This window comes from Drosophila ananassae, chromosome XR (genome assembly GCF_017639315.1).
Source record: "Drosophila ananassae strain 14024-0371.13 chromosome XR, ASM1763931v2, whole genome shotgun sequence".
Lineage (NCBI taxonomy): Eukaryota > Metazoa > Arthropoda > Insecta > Diptera > Drosophilidae > Drosophila > Drosophila ananassae.
The window spans coordinates 21,864,196-21,882,539 of record NC_057932.1 but is presented as its reverse complement, the minus strand read 5'-3'; the positions used below and the strand labels follow the sequence as shown (position 1 = coordinate 21,882,539).

The window sequence follows — 18,344 nt, the reverse complement described above, 5'->3', positions numbered from 1 at the left end:
GTGGGCCGCGATCCCATGCCCAGCATCTTGAGTAATTCGACGGAGTCTGGAGCTCGTAAATGAGCGAATCCAGTCCACCGGACTGCCGCCTGGCAGTTGCCTGGCTGGCAATTAATTCGATATCGGCTGAAAAAAGCGGGTTGCACTCAAAAAAACATATTCATGCGGCCAGCCGCGAACTCCATTCGATTTTATTAATACACGGTGTCCGATAATTAACAAGCTACCAGCTTTTTGTGTCAGCCATCTGAATCTGTAATTTCTGAATTTTTCTATCTGTTTATGGCTTTTGGTGTTGCTTTTTCTCTCGCCACGTCGCACTCTGGTGGAAAAAACCTTGTTATTGTCTATGGCCTTCCATCAAGCCAAAGGACAGCTCAGCCACTTCAGCCCCGGCACTTGGTCGATGTCTTTACATTTAATTGCCCCATTGGGCACACGGCAAAGTGGAGTGACAGTCGCTCCGTCACTCAGTCATTCAATCATTCAGCCATGCAGTCGGCAACCCCCCACCGGATCCGGCTCGACTGGGGCCGGCATTAATTGATGCATCTGACGAATCAGATTCGAACCAGGGGATAGGGATATGCAGGGATCAGGATTGCCTGCTTTTAAGCAATTGTATCTGAGACAATCTTTTAAAGCAATCCCTTTTAAAGAAACTCAATAAAATCCAAAACCAGCTTATGCAAAATCAGACGATCCAAACGGCAGAGACAAATTTCATAATTTTATTTATCTTTTTCTTGCTGTTTTTATACCTGGTACTCGCTGAGTACAGGGGTATACTGTACCGCCCATGAGCCAAGTATATTCTTGACTAGTCTCAGCAGAAGTTGCGATCCACCTAGCCGGTCCCTTCGTCTGTCCACTCCCCCAGTCCTTCTGCGCGAGGTACACAAGATTTAGACTAGAGGGAAGACTCTAAGAGAAGTTGCAGGGGAGTATCGGGTATCAGATAGTCGAGCTCATAGCTCCGACCTATCTACCTTGTTTTGTAGCTATCTGGTGGCTTAGCCGTGTTTTTTTCCATATGCAAAAAGCCGTCGTATCTGTCTGTGTGTTTGTCAAAATCTAATTCACCTTAAACTGATTTCGAACGCATGCAACTTTTAGTGAGTTTCTTAGCAGACTTGCTGACTGATTTTCGAGTTGGTTTTCGTGCTTTGGCTTTTGCAATAGCGAGATACCCAATCTGCCAGGTAGCTGGTACTACGGGGCGTATGAGTAACGTGCAGCTCGCCATGCATGTCTGTCCGCCGTTTCTGCTGCCGTTTCTGTTTCTGCCGTTTTCTGCTCGACCGTTGGCCGTTAACCTGGCCCAGGGCAGCAGATCTGCTCCCAACTGGCCACCGGCAACCGGCCACCGGTTATCCTTCAGATACATAGTGCGAGTGTGCGTTTACTCAGCGGATCGGCGACAGCACGCCGCCGAAGGTAAGGCGCAGTCGACAACCCAATCAATAATCGAAACAACAACAAGTAGTGGAGCGATTCAGAGGCAGAGGCAGTGCCAGAAATGATACGAAAGAGCGGTATTGGGCCAATAATCAAATCGAAGCGCTCCGATGAACTGACATTGAGCAGGGGCGAGTGCATCTTCCGGTTCACATGGCTTACAAAACGGTTAGCCCATTTTCCGGGCCCTTTCCGACTCTAGGCCGAGGGCCTAGCCCACCATTCCATTCACCGAGACCTGCTGCCTGCCGTCTGGGGAAGGTCAGCCTGGGGCTCCATCTTCGCTGGTGGCTCGCACCAACTCGCACCTCTGAGTTCATGATCGATCATTCAAGAACAAATCATAACCGTCGCTAACCACAGTTCGACGAGAGTGCCTTGCGGTTGGTCAGTTTTCGGCTATTTGGGTTTCTGTTTGGCAGCATGCTTTGGAGCTTCGACGCTTTGGTGCTTTGCCGCTTTTGTGTCCATCCGAAGGTTTTCTGCTTATGATTATCATCGAGTGGTTTTGAACAAAGTGCATGGCCAGCATGACAAGACGGAAATTCGTGGTGCCGAACCTTGGGCTTAAAATTCGTGGCTAGTATCAGAAGGAACAATCGGAAGGTAAATCGATTCGTGGCTGAATTAATTCGAACATCGCCAAGCCGATCCGATCTGATCCGAGATGAGTATGTTAGGTATTCCATTCCCCATCGCCGCAATGTGTGACCTACTCTCGGAGGCGGATTTCCCAAATGCCTCAGCAGCGAAATGGGATTTTTTTTGAATATCTACAAAAATTGCAGGCATAACGATGCGCAGCTGGAAGGTGTTGTGTAAGCCGCCTACAAGTATCCAGTAACAAGTAACAAATAACAAAATGGCGAGAAATAATAATAAAACAGGCTCTAATCCTGGACACGACCCGCTGGCATCTTGGCCACTTTTGCATTCGCATTTTGCATCCAGCTGATGGCTGGCAGACTTCAGTTAGCAGTCACGAAGCGGAAACTTTTCGCGTAATCGTGTTGGCAAAAAACACTAAAGAAATGAAATACAACAAAGGCAAAGGCAAAGGCAGAGAGCTGCAGAGCCGAGGAGCCGAAAAGCCAGTAGCGTAAAATAGCAGCCTGAATCCGAAATCCACTCAAAAGGCCCGCTCGAAACGACTCGAGATTCAAGCTCGACTTGGCTCACTTTCGATTTCGTTTCGAGCTGGCTTGCAGCCCGCAGTCGGCGAGAGGCTGAGCCGGGGGCGGGGCAGGGGGCGGGTGTCGAGCTGGGCGCCGACGGAGTTGAGCAGCGACAGCGGCAACACCAGCGCCAGCGCCGCTGCCAACGCCGACCGCCGAAGCCAGCGGCGGACGCGCGCTTTGTCTCGAGCTTTAGTGGCTTGTGTGTGATAAAATCACGTTAGTAATCAAGTGCAGGCCCAACAGCCCAGACACCGCTGAGAGCAGCCAAGTCAGCCAAGTCAGCTCCAGTCCCACACGATCCCATTCGATCCCATCCGAAATACACTTTGTTTTGTTTGGGCTGTGTATCTCTGTTGTTGTTTTTAGCAGCCAAACCAACTAAACTCCAAACCAAACCCCAAACTGAATCCGAACCAATAAGCTGACGCCTTTGTTAACTAACGCGTATGTATTCCCGTCAAGTGCCTGGAAAAGACTAAGATTAGGCTCCCAGGAGCCCCTCGCGAGGACTCGAGCCGCCAAGTCCAGAACCACAGTATCTGGCCCAAGAAACTGACGCCCCGAAGAATTCTTTTCTGAAATGCCATCATTTTTTTGCTATATTTTTTGCTGTGCTAATCGAAAATATTCATCAAGTTTTGTGAAAGAAAGATCAAGAAACTGAAAACTGAAAACCGAAATCCGAAAACCGAATACCGAATACCGAAAACCAAAAACTAAAAAACGAAACCAAAATACGACGCGTGTGCTGAACTCTATTCGATATTGGCTCAATTTCCCACTTTGAACATTCATTTTCTTGCATTACCCAATTATTGCACAAAATCGTTTTGATTGCCAATTTGCAAGTTGCGTTTCGAGAGATCGTTTGTATCTGTATCTGCGTATTATTTGTTGATTTTTTTTCTGTTTCTGTATCTGTGATGTTCGTGCTGGGCTGTCCGAAAGGGCTGTCCGAAAGAAGTCTGGGAAGTGGGGAGTCCTCCAGCCGGCTATTCTGGGATCTGATCGGAGAGGAAACAAGTGGACTGTCACGGCACTCTTGGCCCAGTTAAGAGCGCGCTTTTTGGGCCTGCCGTTTCGAAATGTCCCAAAAATCCCACTCAAGCCTTGATTACTGCCGTTGTTTTGGCTTTTGCTTTTTGTTTTTTGTTTTTTCCTTTTAATTGCGACATGCACTCAATGCCAGAAGTTGATTTTCGTTTTATGATTTCGTACCGTGCTTGTAATAATGCAGTGTAACTACAAATGTAACGAGCGGGCCTCAGTCTCAGTCTCAGTCTCAGTCTCAGTTCCGTCTGCAAACCACAAAGAAACTCCCCGAATCTGTCAAGTCACGTTTGCACTGTCGATAATTAATCGCCGATCACCCGGGACAACTGATAGAAGCAAATGGATCATCGGGTCCGGGCAGGAGGCGCGAACGGCGGGGAGCGAGAGGGCAGCTCACCTGAAAGTAAAAGCCAAAGCAAAGCTGGAAGATGACATAACAGCCTGACTGCTTGTTGCCAGTCCGGTGCTCCCTCTCTTTCTACCTTCTCTTTCCCCATCTCTTTCTCCGTCTGCACACCTCTCTCTGTCGAGTCTTCGGCTCTCGGCCGCCCTACTTAGGCCACTTCGATGGCCAACGCTGTCGCGTGTTGCCCTTTCTTCCCAGACAGCAGAAGAAGGGCAGTCAGCCCTTCTTCCCAGAAGAAAGGGAGGAGGAAAGAATCCAGAATTTGGAATCCACACCCATGACTAATCGCGCGGCTTGGGAGCTCCGGCTGCTTGACTTCCAAACGATGACACTCCGGGCCCTCTGACACTCACCTTCGCCCCACACATCAAAGTCTAATAGAATCTTAGCGCTTTTAATTGGCAGTTGCCTGGTTTCCTGATTAAAAGGCAAATAGAGACGCAGATAATAATGAGCTCCACAACCTGTAGCCGTAGTTGAGGCCAAAACGAACTCTCCCGCCGTTCTTGCTCAGTGCGCTGTTTCTCCAATTAGAGCTTTCCTTCGGGTGTGCTGCTGAGCGACTTCACGGATCTTGTTTTGCTTTTCGCACCCTCCCCGCCTGTCGCACCTGTAGCGTCAGCGTCACTGCTTCCGCCCCGTCCTCCCACCCGGCCTTTAATTTCTTTAAACAAAAGCGGAGCTTTTGGAAGCTACAGCCCGAGAAGCAGCACGAAACAAAACGCATCCACTAAAAATTCAGGCAAAGTATTCGCAGCCAGCGACAACGGCGAATATAAAAAGTGAAAAGTTGCATAATTCTAATAGCCGTGTTTTCTTTTGTCTCGCCCCTCGGGGCCTGATGAATGGGCTGATGCTTTGTGGTCACAAATTACTCATACGCCGCGTTGCCCAAGAAATACTCAGCATTTAAACTTGACCAGAAACAAGCGACGAGCGACAAAAGACAAGCGACTAGCGACTTGCAGGCCAAAGCCGTTGGCTGCCATTGACAGTTATCGTTAGAGCCGTAGACGAACCTTGGCCAAAACGACTGGCCAGTGAATCAATAAGCCAAACAAATTATGGCCGCAGCCGAAGGTCTCCGAATTTATGGATTAAAATATTTAGGCGTTGAACTACGGTGTTTTGAATAACCAAGCACGAGAGGCCAATGGGTGGCTTGCTCCGATTTATGTCTTTGTGCATTATACCCTCCACAACACTAACCTAACCCGTCATCCATCTCGTTTCAGAACTAAAAGAGCACAGACACCATGAGGCAACTGAGCAGAGAGCAACTCCTGGCGCTGGTCCTGGCCAGCGTCCTGTGCCTGGTCACCATCAGCGCAGTGCCCCTCCCCAGTCCGGCCGGAAACCAGGAGCTGGACGTCCTGCAGATCCCCCTGGCCAATGGCAAGGTGAGTGCTGGAGGTAACCTCCACCCGAACAGCCCTTTCGACCACGTTCGAGTGCTCCGACTTGGCGGGGCTCAAAACCCGTTGGCCTGGCCAACAGCTTGACGGAAACTTCCTTTTACTTTTGGCTTTTAGCTTGCATTGGTATCTGTATTGGTCAAATGCGGGTTTTGGGGTCTCTGGGCCCGCCGAACTAGCGTGACTGGATCTCTGATCTGCAGTCGGGGCGAGACTCAGTCTCTGAGCCACTCAGCCGCTCGGCCACTCAGCCTCTTGGCCTGAACCAGTTCCAAGGAAGTTGGCACACTGGCTACCTGTTTCCTTAACTGTTGGGATTTTGGCTTTTCGCTTTACGCTTTTCATCATCAGCCACTAGGCAGTAGTCAGTAACCAGTGGGGCTGTGTTGGCCGGCCAATAACCGGACTCTGTTGAGCAACCCTCTCGAATCTATTATTTAATTACTTAATTGCCAGCAGACAGTCGGTTCCCCAGTTCCCCATTTTTTCCCCAAATACTCCCCAGAGTCCGAAATGCAAAGTCCCATTCGATCATCGTACTGTCGACCAATTAGCACCCTGGCTACAGGCCCCTTGTGCTAATTTGTTACTTCATTTGTTACCAAGACTGGTCGGCCGCACTCTACTCCGCGGCTTTCACTTTGGGCACCAAATTGGCACCAAAGACTCCGTATTCGGCAATTAAAAGGGGTGAAGATGATTTTTTCCGAGCCACGACAGCGAGGTTAAAAGGTGTGGGAGGCGGGAAACAATTTACTTTAATGTGGCCACAAATTAGCATGTTTCTCGGCAACTGGCTCGGCTCCAAAGTATTCAAACCCATTTAAATACCAAGCTGACATTTTTGAGCCGATATTATGTTGTCCAAAAAGACGATATTTACAAAACAAGATTTTTAACACCTCCCCGAGATGATACAATCAAAGCCAAAACTCGCACACATCTATGGGCTTGTTTTTTTGTTTCCCAATGTGGCTTGGCCGAAAGCGAAACTGGGTCAAAACATGGCCCAAAAAGATGTAATACATTAATGAAGTCGATACTTGCACTTCGAGGGGCTTTTGTTGTTACTCCCCCGTGTTTTCGGGCTGCTTAAAATGTCTCAATGACCTCTGGTCTTTTGTGATGAGATGGAACCATCGTTTCTGCTTCGAAACAGCAAGAACTTGTTCACGGCCATGTAAATATATGCATTTATGCGTGACCAGTGGGAGCTCCAGTCCGATGATTTATGCCAATCGATTATCGGCCGATTCTACATGCGGGGTGCCCCTACTTCCGCCTTGGCACTAAGCACAAAAACAGAAAACTATGTAGAGTTCTGAGAAGGCTGTTTAAAATTCACAGCGATCGCCTTGATGACGTTTTCCACGAGGCAGCTTCTAAGCTTCTGTGCTGGAACTCATTTAAATTTCATTAAGATATCCCATAAAACGTAACTTTTGCCATAAGCAGTCTCTGGCCCAGGCCCGGGCCCGGGCCCGAGCCCGAGGCCCAGGCCCTCTCCACTCCACTCACCCCTCTCTGCGCCATATCAAAACAATTGTCGCACTAAACTGACACTGACAGACAGCTTAAAATATGATGAACACTCGAGGGGGCGCCAGAGGTAAAGGGCTCAACCGAGTTGGCAACAGTTTGTTGGCCAAACTAGCAAAAGTTTATATTATGCTCCTCATCAGCAGCCGTCGTGATGATCATTATGCTTTTCACTGCTGCCGCCTGTGCTGACTTCCGCCCGCGAGTAAAAGTCAACTTCCGCACCGACTTTTGAGTCAATTAAGCACTGCAAAGCACCCGCCCCCGGGGCATTCAAATACCCATAGAACAACCCATAAGGCGGCAGAGGAATATTTAAGGAGGTGCGGGCTCCAATCCATACTCCCTTGCCGTTTAATGAGCCCAGGGAAACAGAAAGAGAAACTCGAGTAAATATCCTGGCAGGATATCTCTCCTGTCGACCGATACTGTCGCACTATTGCCCTTTGTCTGAGGACGTCGGAAACTTTTGCAATTGTTAGAGTGTTTATGCCATATTATTAGATTGTGCTTCTCAGAATCCCAGGCACCTGGTGGCCTTTATACATTTTTTGCTGCTCCCTGCTAGTTGGCGACTCGTGCCGTTGATTGTTGCCCCCGCCCACTCGCAGCCCAGCCACCCACTAAATGCAATTTTAATGCAATTTAAAAATTTATTGTGAAATAGTTTTGCAGCTTAGAAGGCGGGCCGATGTTGTTTCGGCCGTCGCTGTAGGGAGCAACTGCCCATTAGCGTTAACAACTTTTTGCCAAGTCATTTCTAAGCCCTCTCTGGCCTCTTGGCGGACAGCAAATTGAACCACCAACTGCCAGCCAGCCAGCCAGCCAGCCCACCAGCCCAACAACCCACCAACCCACCCACTGCACTTGGCTGAAACCAAAAGTAGCCACGAAAAATACAACTGCAAAATTACAATTTACACTTGGAACTTGATTACCATTGAAATGACAGTGGCGTCGGACGAAAGAGCCGGAGGGCGAGCCGCAGCCAGGGGCTACTCATTGTCTAAAGTGAAAGTTTTGTCAATTTGTGGGCACCTTTGTTTTACTTAATGTTTTTCTTTGGCCTGGCCAGATTATGCAACAGACGTATACAGTTGTTTAAGCATTAATAATAAGCCAGAGCTTGTATTATATTCATTTCGTGGCGACTAATTTGCCCATTTCTCTTCCAGGAAATCGACGTCCTCACCCTGGGCGCCAAAGACCAGGAGCAGATGATTGCCGATCGGAACAAGAGGACGATTGGACTGCTGCGGGAGCTGTTCCCCGACATCACCAAGGTAGGTCTCCCACCAGAAACTTCCCATACATGTTCTTTTGCCATAAACCATCCAGAGCCCCTGATATCTCCACACGAGCAATAACCAGTCACCTGGACCCTCTTAGCTAGGTCTCTCTCCTTGAGGCTAGGTCCCCCAACTGAAAAACCGTTTCTAGAAAAGAGTATTGAACCTTGCATATATCGCACATAGGAGATCAATACGCAGATCAATCGGATAGTGAATAATGTTTTGCAAAGCGTGGGACCCGTTGTCCTCGGCACGGTCCTGAATCCGGCCTTCGACCGGGGTATTCATCCGAGGAACCCGGCCCCAGACTCCGACGAGAGCGGGCCCAGCACCGCAATGGACACCGGTTCCAAGGACTACGATAGCCTTCCCGAGGACCTCACCAGATTTGAGCCAGATGGGGAGTTCGCCAAGGAGCGCTAATCGAGAAATACAATCCCCCTACCCTAAGGCTTCTTTCCCAACCAAATTGGCTTCTACCAAAATCGGTGTCCCGGAAAACCCCGTGTCCCTCATGTTCCATGTCTCTTCTATCGAACTCCCAGAACTAGCACGCACCCTAGCACCTCCCTGTAATGAGCATACCCCACCCACCCACTGAACAACCCCCTGATATGTCGAACCTGCAAAACCACACACAACACAGACTCCGTCATCGATTACAGCATTACAGCGTTAAGTTTTCAGTAAAAAATACAAGAATACCGCTCCGAATTGGCCAAGATCATCACGAACAGTCAACTAACGAGTAGCAAATTGAGATTACACAACGAACCGCATCCAACATTTCATGAGGTAAAGAGTGGTGTCACAAAAGCTACAAACGGCAGAACCACCAAAGAATCCATTAAAAAATCAACAAACAGACACAAAGTAAAAAGCACTTGCTGATATTTCGCTGATCTTTCGCTAGGAAATCGACTCGATAGTCAATCGCATTATAGCCCAGGTAATACGCGTGGCCGGACCGGGCCTCTTGAACAGTGTTCTGGCCGGAAACCGGGGTGGGGCTGCGGCTGGTGGTGCCGGAGGGCGCGCCACCACGCCCTCCTCCAGCTTCGATGCCGACTTCGACGCCGATTTCGATGACGATGACGACGACAGCGGGTCTTCGGGCAGTGCCTCGAGCAGTGCCAGTCCCAGTGCCCCGGCGACGAGGAGCGCGGTCAGCGCGAAGGCCAATGAGGTGGACGAGAGCACGAGGATCAAGATCGATCTGCCGACCTTTGCCCCAAAAGCCTCGGAAGCTGCAAACCAAGGTGACAGTAGCTCCGCAAATCCGCCACCATTACCGACAACAACTCCAGAAACTACCACCTCAAGTACCAGCTCCAGTAATCCCACTAGCACCACCTCCAACCCCACCATACCCACCACCACCACCTCCTCGCCAGTGGAGGCTCTCTTAGAGCTGATTCCGCGCTCCCTGGAGCCATCAACCACGAGTGCATCCGCATCTGCAACAACTCCATCGACAGCAATCAGCACCACTACTGATACTGATTCTGTCACCGATCTATCCCAACCACCACGAGACTCCACCATCCAGAATCCCACCAACAGCATCGACGAACCTCTATTGTTAAACATTATTGCTGATATCAATCGTTTATTAAATTCTACCAATTATTTTATCACAACCAGAGACAATCTAACAGCGACAGAAAGCTCAGCATCGACCGAAGTCCCGACCATTGACAACAACCTCATAACAAAATTATTGCCCGTCTTTGATTGAAAGTGAAAAAGGACGCGAGGAAAAGGACAGAAAAGGCTAGAACCAAGGATTTAAAAGGCAAACCCACCACAACAGAACAATCCCAGTACAGACACTGTCACAAATGGATGCTGCAGAAGATAGAGAGACACACTAGCATTATTTTTAAACACAATCAGGGCCAATCGAAACTCCCCCCTCATCGGTTCAGTAAATGGTTCCCAGGTGGTTTACACCCCCCACCCCCAAACCGTAGAACTCCCCTTTCAGAACTCATCCTTCACTCACGATCCCACCTCGTAGGTCTCCTTCCCATTGAACACCTAACCGAAAACTGAGTAAAAGTATACTAATAATCCACACCTTGCACCGCCCGTTCTGAACCGAAACTCGCACCACCCCATTCGTGGTTGTTGTAGCAAATCGACGAGCAAGCCAACCGCATAATCTCCAAGCTGCTCCGCACCCTGGGACCAACGGTCCTCCGGACCGCCATTCAGGGCAACAGCGCTAACGCGGCCAGGACCAGCTTCGACGCCGACTTCGACGACGACGAGACCTCGAGCTCGAGCTCGAGCGGCTCCACCACCAGCACCTCCAGCGACTCCAGCGGCACCCGCGTCACCATCGAGCTGCCCACCTTCGAGCCCGACGACGACAACGAGATCGACGCGGCGGAGAAGAGCTCCACTACCACCACCACCACGACCACCACGACCACCGAGTCCACCTAGGTCCCTCAGGGCACAAGTCAATAAGAAATGTGCGTTTCATTTGCTACAACAACTGTGAGATACCACAGCCCACAGAACGAAGTGTCGCCCGAAAAGATGTCTCAATTTGAGTCCTTCCGTCAAGCGAGTGATATCGTCAAATTGAAATGGCTTTTCGGGGCCGATATTCGAGCTACGCCGTGAACGAATTGGCTTTTAAAATTGGTTTCTCTTTCCCCAAAATTTCTTCGCACAGAATGCACCAACAACAGCGGCCCCCGACACAATCCCAAAGCAAAAATAATTCAAAGTTTACGGAAAATTAAATCAAGTCGATATGTTAACCCACACTGATTGTTTTGAAATTACTTTTCTGGTTACACACTGGTTTTCAGCACACTCACGCACACACCAAGAACATGAACTATCCCTATGAAATCGACCATCCGCTGCCCTATCCGGCTCTATCTTTCCCTCTTTTCTACGCTGTCTCACTTTCTCCGCCTTCTCCACTTTCTTCCTCCTCTGCTCCGAATCCCCATTAGCCACTCCTCCTGTACAAATCCTTCCACTTTCTCATGCGCACATCATCCTACCTAGGTTAGTAGGTGTTTTAGAGGATAACCGTATTTTACACATATATTGTACTAGCCATGTAAGAACTTTTATAATACGTTTTCAAATATATCGCCCGTTGTGACTACTGCGGAACCACCCCAGATTCTCAAACTCTAGATAAATTCGGGTCGAGATAGAGATCTCTTCCCGCTATTCTTCCCGAGCAGGTTCAGATTGAGTACCTACCTACACTCACAAAAATCACTTGTACATTCCCATGTCAACTCTCTACTCTCCCTCTGTGACCTCATCCATTCAGCAGCATTCGAATAAATATTCATGCATATTCGGTGTACTCATTTCCGCACTCATTTCGCAGTCTCGCATTTTCCCGAAAAAGAGGCAAAAATAAGAAGCAATGACTAGTTACAGAGTTCTTACCGAATACCGATAATGAACTAATAAGGATCTTAGACCTAGCTATCCTTCTTCCTGTGCGCTCTCTCGCTCCTTTGTTTTCTCTTTGCTTATTTTTGTATTTTTCTCTTTATTTTCATGTTCCATTAAAACCCGATTCGATTTGTGCAATGCAAATAACTCACCACCAATCAATCAAATCGAATCGAACTTGATCGATAAACAACGAACGCTCCACCGATAACTGACCTAAACCTAAACCTAAACCTAAACCCAAACCTAAAATCAAAATAAACGAACCGACCAAAAATGTATACACAAATACATCGAAACGCATTTGTGCACGTCATCAATCAATCGAAACCAATCGAAACCAATCGAATTAATCAATACCAATCGATCGACGCAACAATCGACAAAACTCAAAAATAAAACCCACCCTAAATGTCTCCACCGTACATAACTCACCCCTTTTCACCCTAACCCAACATTCTGTCGGGACCTCCCACATTTTTGGATGAATTCGAATGCGACTCAACTCGAATCTCAATACACTGATCCGAACACATAACACGTCGCCGACTCCCGCGCTTTGCCTTTTATGCTTGGGCTGTTTGCTGAACTCTGAACCCTCCTATCCTGCCACTCCTCGCTCCTTGCACCCGACCTTCCACTATCCTCCCCAACTCCCCCAACCTTCTCGCCCCACCCACACACACTCCACCCAACACCTAACAACCCACATGAAATTTACAAAATTGGTACAAAATCGATTCAAAACTCACCAACGAACACATCGGTGAAAACTGGAAACCCAGAACGGAGCTAGCGACACCCAAATCGATCTGTCGGCCATCAACAAGCAACTGGAGGAGACGATCCGAGTGGCGCGCCAGGTGAAGGAGGCGGAAGCAGCCGCCGCCGCCGTGGCCTCTCTGTCCCCGTCCTCTTCATCCTCCGGCTCCTCGCTGGAGGTCGCCCAGGTCCCCATTCCCCTGAAGTCCAATGAGCCCATCCAGCTGAGCTTCAACAACGAGTTGTCCGGCTCCCGGGCCTCCTCGGCCTCCTCCACCCTCAGCACCAACGACCTGCAGCTCTCGGAGTCCAAGTCCCCAGCCATCGATGAGCTGACCCTCGACTCTGCGGAGGAGACTGCCGAGCTGGACGATCGCAACAAGAGGTAAGTAACTGGGAAGTCTTACGAAACCTTACTTGCATAAACTCAAACGCCCCACCCCAACTCAAATGAAAAATTGATAATCGAACTTTCGGCAATCCACTTATTCAACACTTTCCTTTTCAATCCCCCACAAAACCTACAACGAACTAATCTCAACCAACTACAAACAACAAACCACCACATTCCACTCTCAAAACAACAATCCAATCACTCGGAATGGCCCCCAAAAAATAGTAATCTGTTCAAAAGATTCCTTAGCTTTGGTGGAGCGGGTCTGGCCGGAGGCTCCAGCGGCGGAGCAGGTGGAGCGCCCGGCGGCAATGCCCTGGGTGCCGGCGGCTCCGGCAACTTCCTACTGGACGTGGTGCGGGTGAGTACTGCCTACTAGAGGTCCCCCACTGTCCCACAAGCTCACCCCGTCCCTATTCGCAGCTCTTCTCGGGCAGCGTTCAGACCCAGCAGGGCGATGAGGCGGCCAACTCGGTGGGCGGAGGCGGTGTCAGTGCGAGTGCCAGCCTGGGAGGGGACGCGGACGCTGACGGGGACACCACCCGGAACGCCGACGGCTACACCGAGGGCATTCCCGGGCCCGTGACCCGGCTCGTGGTCTTGGCCAACCGCGGTCTGGCCAACCTGGTCCAGGACTTGATACTGGTAAGGCATCCGTTGGAGTGCGACGTCGCCACGAGGCACCCCAATGTCTGGATGTTGCCCCTTGTGCTAACCTGTTCCTCCTCTCTCTTTCAGCGCGTGGCCGCCACCAGCGAGAAGTTCGTGAACTTCAAGGCCAAGCTCATAACGGCGCTGATTTAAGAAAGGTCAGGGGTCAGTCGACAAGTCACGCCCTCGCCCAAATTAGTCAAGTCACTCTCAATTTGCTCGGAGTCAAAAGCAGCAGCAGATCACGCTATTCTCCCCCCACTTTCTCCCGTTTCTCCCTGTCTCTCTCACCCTTGCTATATCTATCTCTATCGACATCTGTCACCGACATCTCGTACACTCACCGACACTGAACAATTTGCACATCGATCGAACAAGAACCCCTTTGGACTATCATTTTTTTTATACTTTAGACAATTCTTAAACAAAATACAATTAGTTTAATTTTAACCTAAACAAAACATAAAATTGTAAGCAAAATTATATTAAACAAAACAAACTCAATGGAGGATTTTTATTTATGAACCTACCCATGAAAACAACGATGATCGTCACAAGCAGAAAACGACAAACGTCTCTCAAATATGAGTTTCCGAGCTTCCTCTTCGCACTTTTGTAAATATTTTGCCTTTGCAAATTTTCCTCCGCTTTTCCTCGAACTTTTCCGGTCCCGGTTCGGAACGGGTTTCCACCTCTTTGTGTATACTTTGGTTTTCATTAAAAATCATGACTGTGGTGTTTTATTTACTATTATTTTTAAATATTTTAACCGAAACAGACAAATGCCGAGGCGAGGAAAATCACGTTTTCACAAAATCAGTTAATCGAAATTAAATGTATCCCTATCACTCCGTTTGTGTTTTTGGCGACAAGGTATACACAAACAGACACAAGAGCACTCAACACACAAGCCCATATATACACTGAATCGATATTACGAATAATGCAACTGGTTCGATTTCCTTAAGCCTTAAACTCATGCCCCACTACTACTTCTAAGCGAATTGTGTTTCCCCACTAAGAAGATTTTCCGTAGCCTAGCTAAGTAAAAACTTTTGAAAAATTGTATAGAATAAAATTGAAATCGTTTGTAATATAAGAGGAAGTGTGTTTTATTTCCGTTGCCAAATTCCAGGTGTGCCAGAGTCCTGCTAAGGACTTGCATAATTTGTTGCATAATTTCACTCGAGCACCTGAAGCGGCGTCGAAAGCGGAGTTTCTTGGCTTCCGGTCCGAGTGTTCTGCCCAGCTTCCCCTCCGCTTTTGCATATTTCCCTCTGATTCCAACTGATTTTTCCCTCTTGAAATTCCACTCACTCAGCCCCCTCAGCTTTTTTGGGCTGGAATCTCAAGTGCTGGCTGGCTAGCATCAATCTGGCCATTAACATGCTGAAAGGGGGGTCTGGGTGGCCGGGTGGCCGCATTGTTTGTCAGCCTAATGTCTCCTGGGGGAGGTCCTGGAGGTTTTTGTGGTTGGGAGAAAAATACAATAAGATGAAGATGAAAGACACCTGGTCGAGGGCGACAGAGACAGAGTGGGGAAAGCTACGGAAGGGGAACGCTTCGTCATTTTGGCAACGACACCGCACCGGTCACCGCTTCTTCTTTGTTTCCAGGACTGAAGGACCCCCAGCCCATCCAGCCTTCCAGATTTTTCTCCTTTTCAAGTGATTTCCCTTGCAGAAGGCGGCTGCATTGCGGGTTTTCTATGGCCAACTTAAAATTCAATTTGTTTGGCTGTGATTTAGTGTAATTTAAGCGCCCTACTGCCTGCTGCCTCCTGCCTGCTGACTGTTGTCGGCGAGATATATGGGCACTTGAGACGAGCATCAGGGACTCTGCAAGGACAAGGGACTGCGAGAGGAGATCCTCCCGCAGTTCGGTGCGTGGGACAGTTCATTAGTATGCCAAAGCCAAATGGCATCTCCTGTGGAGCCCACGGAGATATATGTGTGAATCTGCGCCTGATTGAGGGCTTCACCTTCACCAATCCAGTCTGGCTGCTTCATCTGCAGGCCCACGCCGTTTGTCAGCGGTTGACATGAATAAGTCATAGCCCGAGCCGTCTCCGAGTTGTCAATTCGGAATCGGAAGGAGTCACTGTGGGAGGAGCCCAGCGAGAGCAGCAGTGGCGGAGCAGGAGCCGGCAATATCGGTAAATCATGGTTGATTTGTGCCAAGGAACAAATCTTTTTAATGGAAAGTCTAGCAGGCCCCCCAGTTGATAAACAAATCTGTCCGGGTTGACCCAAAAGATTGTCTTAAATATGCCTGGGAGTGTCAGGCCCAGCTTTAAGCTCTCAATATCGCCTTTGGCAGCCTGATAGTGCCTCCTGCCTCCTGCCACTGGGCCGACATATCATCATACTCGCTCACGTCGAAGTGACATGTGCAATATTTGTCTTTTCTGGTGCTGGCCAAAAATGGCAGCCAATACACTGGAGGTGCATGGGGAGGTGGAGCTGGGGAGGAGTTGTCAACTCATGCCAAGAGTAATGATGCGCAGTGTCCCAGCTCCTGTCGCTCCCCTGGGATCTCGCCTCCCGCCACTCCTAACCAGTTGCAGCTGCTTTGTCAGCGGCTAAGTGCAAGTTAAAGCAAAAGTAATGGCTCCGCCAAGGAAGCAGGGGAAGAAAAATCGTTGCCAGGACTTTGGGGTGGCAAAAACCAGAATAGCAATAGAATTAAAAAGGGGCATGAATAGAGAAACAATTCCATTGCATCCCCGCCGGAGGAGTCCCTTGCTGGTCTTCTCCTTTTTGGCGATGGTTCTCTCTAAAACTATAATTTATTTTATTGCTTCAGTTTAAGTTTGCTTATGCATCCACCAAAGAGTATGCCGCAGAAGCGAGTTCCCTCCAGCTATCCCGATTGCACTTACGCACCGTTGGCCCAAAGAGGAAATCTATACTCCTTATAGGCCTTAAATATTTTCAGGATCTTGCAGAACCAAATGAAAAGTTTGGAGAGTTTATTACAAGGAGAACAAGAGGAAATGAAAATGGCAATGCGGTGCAGCATTTTTTCAAGTGTTCTGCTGTGGGTCCTGGATGGGAAATTGTGTTCCTGCGGTGGCTCCCCTTTCTCGCCCCTCAAGGATCTTGAGAACTGCAGCGTGAAGCGAGTTTGGGCGAATTTCTGGTTTCACGCTGGCTGAATTTGATTGGAAATTTTCAATGCCCTACCATGGCCAGTGCCTCCTGCCCGCCGCCCCTCTCTCCAGGACAACTCCCCCACCTCCCTTCCCGCACCTTCCCTAAGCAGCAGGCAAATGAAATCGAGATGGAGATGCTTATGGAACTGCAACGGCCAAAGTGGCAACAGGAAACCAGCCAAAGACAGGCGTACATCCGCAGGCGGCTCCACTCCCCCACAGCCCCCTCTCCCCCCGAATATGTCACGATAAACAACGACAAGAGTGGCACACTGAAGCCACACCGAGGAAAATACCCTTAAACTTTTCACTTTGCCTCAGAATGTATTTAAGTTTCATAGCTAAAAATAATCACACAGACAATTGAGAGTAAGAATTGACGGCTCGATATCCTGCGATGGCCTGAACTGAGTCTCACGCCATATGTCCTGGATTCTTCCCCAGACCCACGAGCAGGGACCCGCCAAAAGCAAAGGAAACTTTCATCCATCTAGCAGCTGACCCCACCAGCTTTGTTTCTGTTGTATATCCCGCCCGTCCTGAAGATTCCGGCGCAAGGACACACCAGGACACAAGCAGAAAACCAATTGAGGCATGCCAGGACACTTTGACTTCAGTTGTGGACTGCCAGGACAGTCGAAAATGGTGGCCAAGGATGTGTGAAATGGCGGTTGTTAAGTTAAAGGAAACTTTGACAGAATCACCTAAAAATTGTTTCGCAGGACTAATCCTACTAGTGTACGGACATATTTTCCTTTGGGAATATTTTAATCCCTGCGCCTATTTGTTTCATTTTCCGATTTTTTTTCCACTGTCCTGTCAAGAGAGGGAGGCTTCGAAGGACTCTATTCCTGGTCAACAGACTAGGAAAAAATTGACAACTTCTGGCGTTCGTTGTGGCAGGAGTTGGGAGTGTGGGAGAGCCACCTTAAATACCAATTGGAAATTATTAATTTCAATCAAAACTTTTTGCCCCGCCGCTTATCTATGCGTGCCCTCCTTTGGCGGAAGACCAACTTCCCAACGATTCCTGGACAAAACTTTAACAGAGGGCGCCTGAGATATGGCCGGAATCTTTTGTTTTGCCAACGTCATTTGTTAGGTCTCCTGGCTCCTGTTAGCCGCTCTAGCAGACACTCACTGACTGAGTCAGTCAGTGAGTCAGTTAGTCAGTCACTCAGTCAGTCAATCTCTGCTGCAGGCAGTCAGTCAATCTGCTTGGTGCGTGAGCCAGGCACCAATCATCGATCAAAATATTCTTAAGGACTTCGGGACATTGACATTCAGTGGGGCGTCCCTTTTCGGGTCTCTGGCTAATCCATTATTCTGACGAGGCTGCGGGGCGGAGAGATGGCAGGGGATGCTGCATTAAACAATATTTTTCAGATATTTATGTGTATATTTATATACTTGTATGGTAAAGCAATTTCACTGCCGTCCCCCGGCCCGCCCCTGTGCGACGAGGCGTATGCGCAATGTGCACGTGGCCAGAACATCTCTCCATGCTTCTCCAATTTTCAACGAATTCGGTCCACAAAGGCCGGCTATAGAGTGCCGGGATATACCCTTTCCTTCGACTCGATAGATCAGGTCGGAGGAGAAAA

General features: G+C 49.0%; 1 protein-coding gene across 10 annotated transcripts; it reads left to right on the top strand.

Annotated features, from left to right (window-relative positions):
• Positions 1 to 2,832: 2,832 nt before the first annotated feature.
• On the top strand, positions 2,833 to 14,685 carry LOC6501922. 10 transcript variants are annotated; one of them, XM_032452243.2, is made up of 7 exons: positions 2,838 to 3,080; positions 5,331 to 5,495; positions 8,225 to 8,332; positions 12,565 to 12,926; positions 13,176 to 13,296; positions 13,359 to 13,580; positions 13,674 to 14,685. In XM_032452243.2, the coding sequence occupies exons 2-7, from the start codon at positions 5,352 to 5,354 to the stop codon at positions 13,737 to 13,739; spliced, it is 1,023 nt and encodes a 340-aa protein (XP_032308134.1). In that variant the 5' UTR covers positions 2,838 to 3,080; positions 5,331 to 5,351; the 3' UTR covers positions 13,740 to 14,685. The 10 variants fall into 10 exon arrangements, 7 of the variants coding, with proteins under 7 accessions (XP_032308134.1, XP_032308133.1, XP_032308137.1 ...); XM_032452242.2 differs by having other exon boundaries at positions 13,161 to 13,296; XR_006507668.1 differs by lacking the exons at positions 12,565 to 12,926; positions 13,176 to 13,296; positions 13,359 to 13,580; positions 13,674 to 14,685 and adding exons at positions 9,255 to 10,821; positions 11,028 to 11,492 and having other exon boundaries at positions 2,833 to 3,080.
• The last annotated feature ends 3,659 nt before the right edge of the window (positions 14,686 to 18,344 follow it).

Excerpts from the sequence above, each read along its gene's own strand:
- LOC6501922 (XM_032452242.2), top strand. The coding sequence starts at position 5,352 with ATGAGGCAACTGAGCAGAGAGCAACTCCTGGCGCTGGTCCTGGCCAGC. Across the intron at positions 8,333-12,564 it reads TGTTCCCCGACATCACCAAG|AACGGAGCTAGCGACACCCA; the intron begins GTAGGTCTCCCA and ends CTGGAAACCCAG. Across the intron at positions 12,927-13,160 it reads CTGGACGATCGCAACAAGAG|TAATCTGTTCAAAAGATTCC; the intron begins GTAAGTAACTGG and ends CCCAAAAAATAG.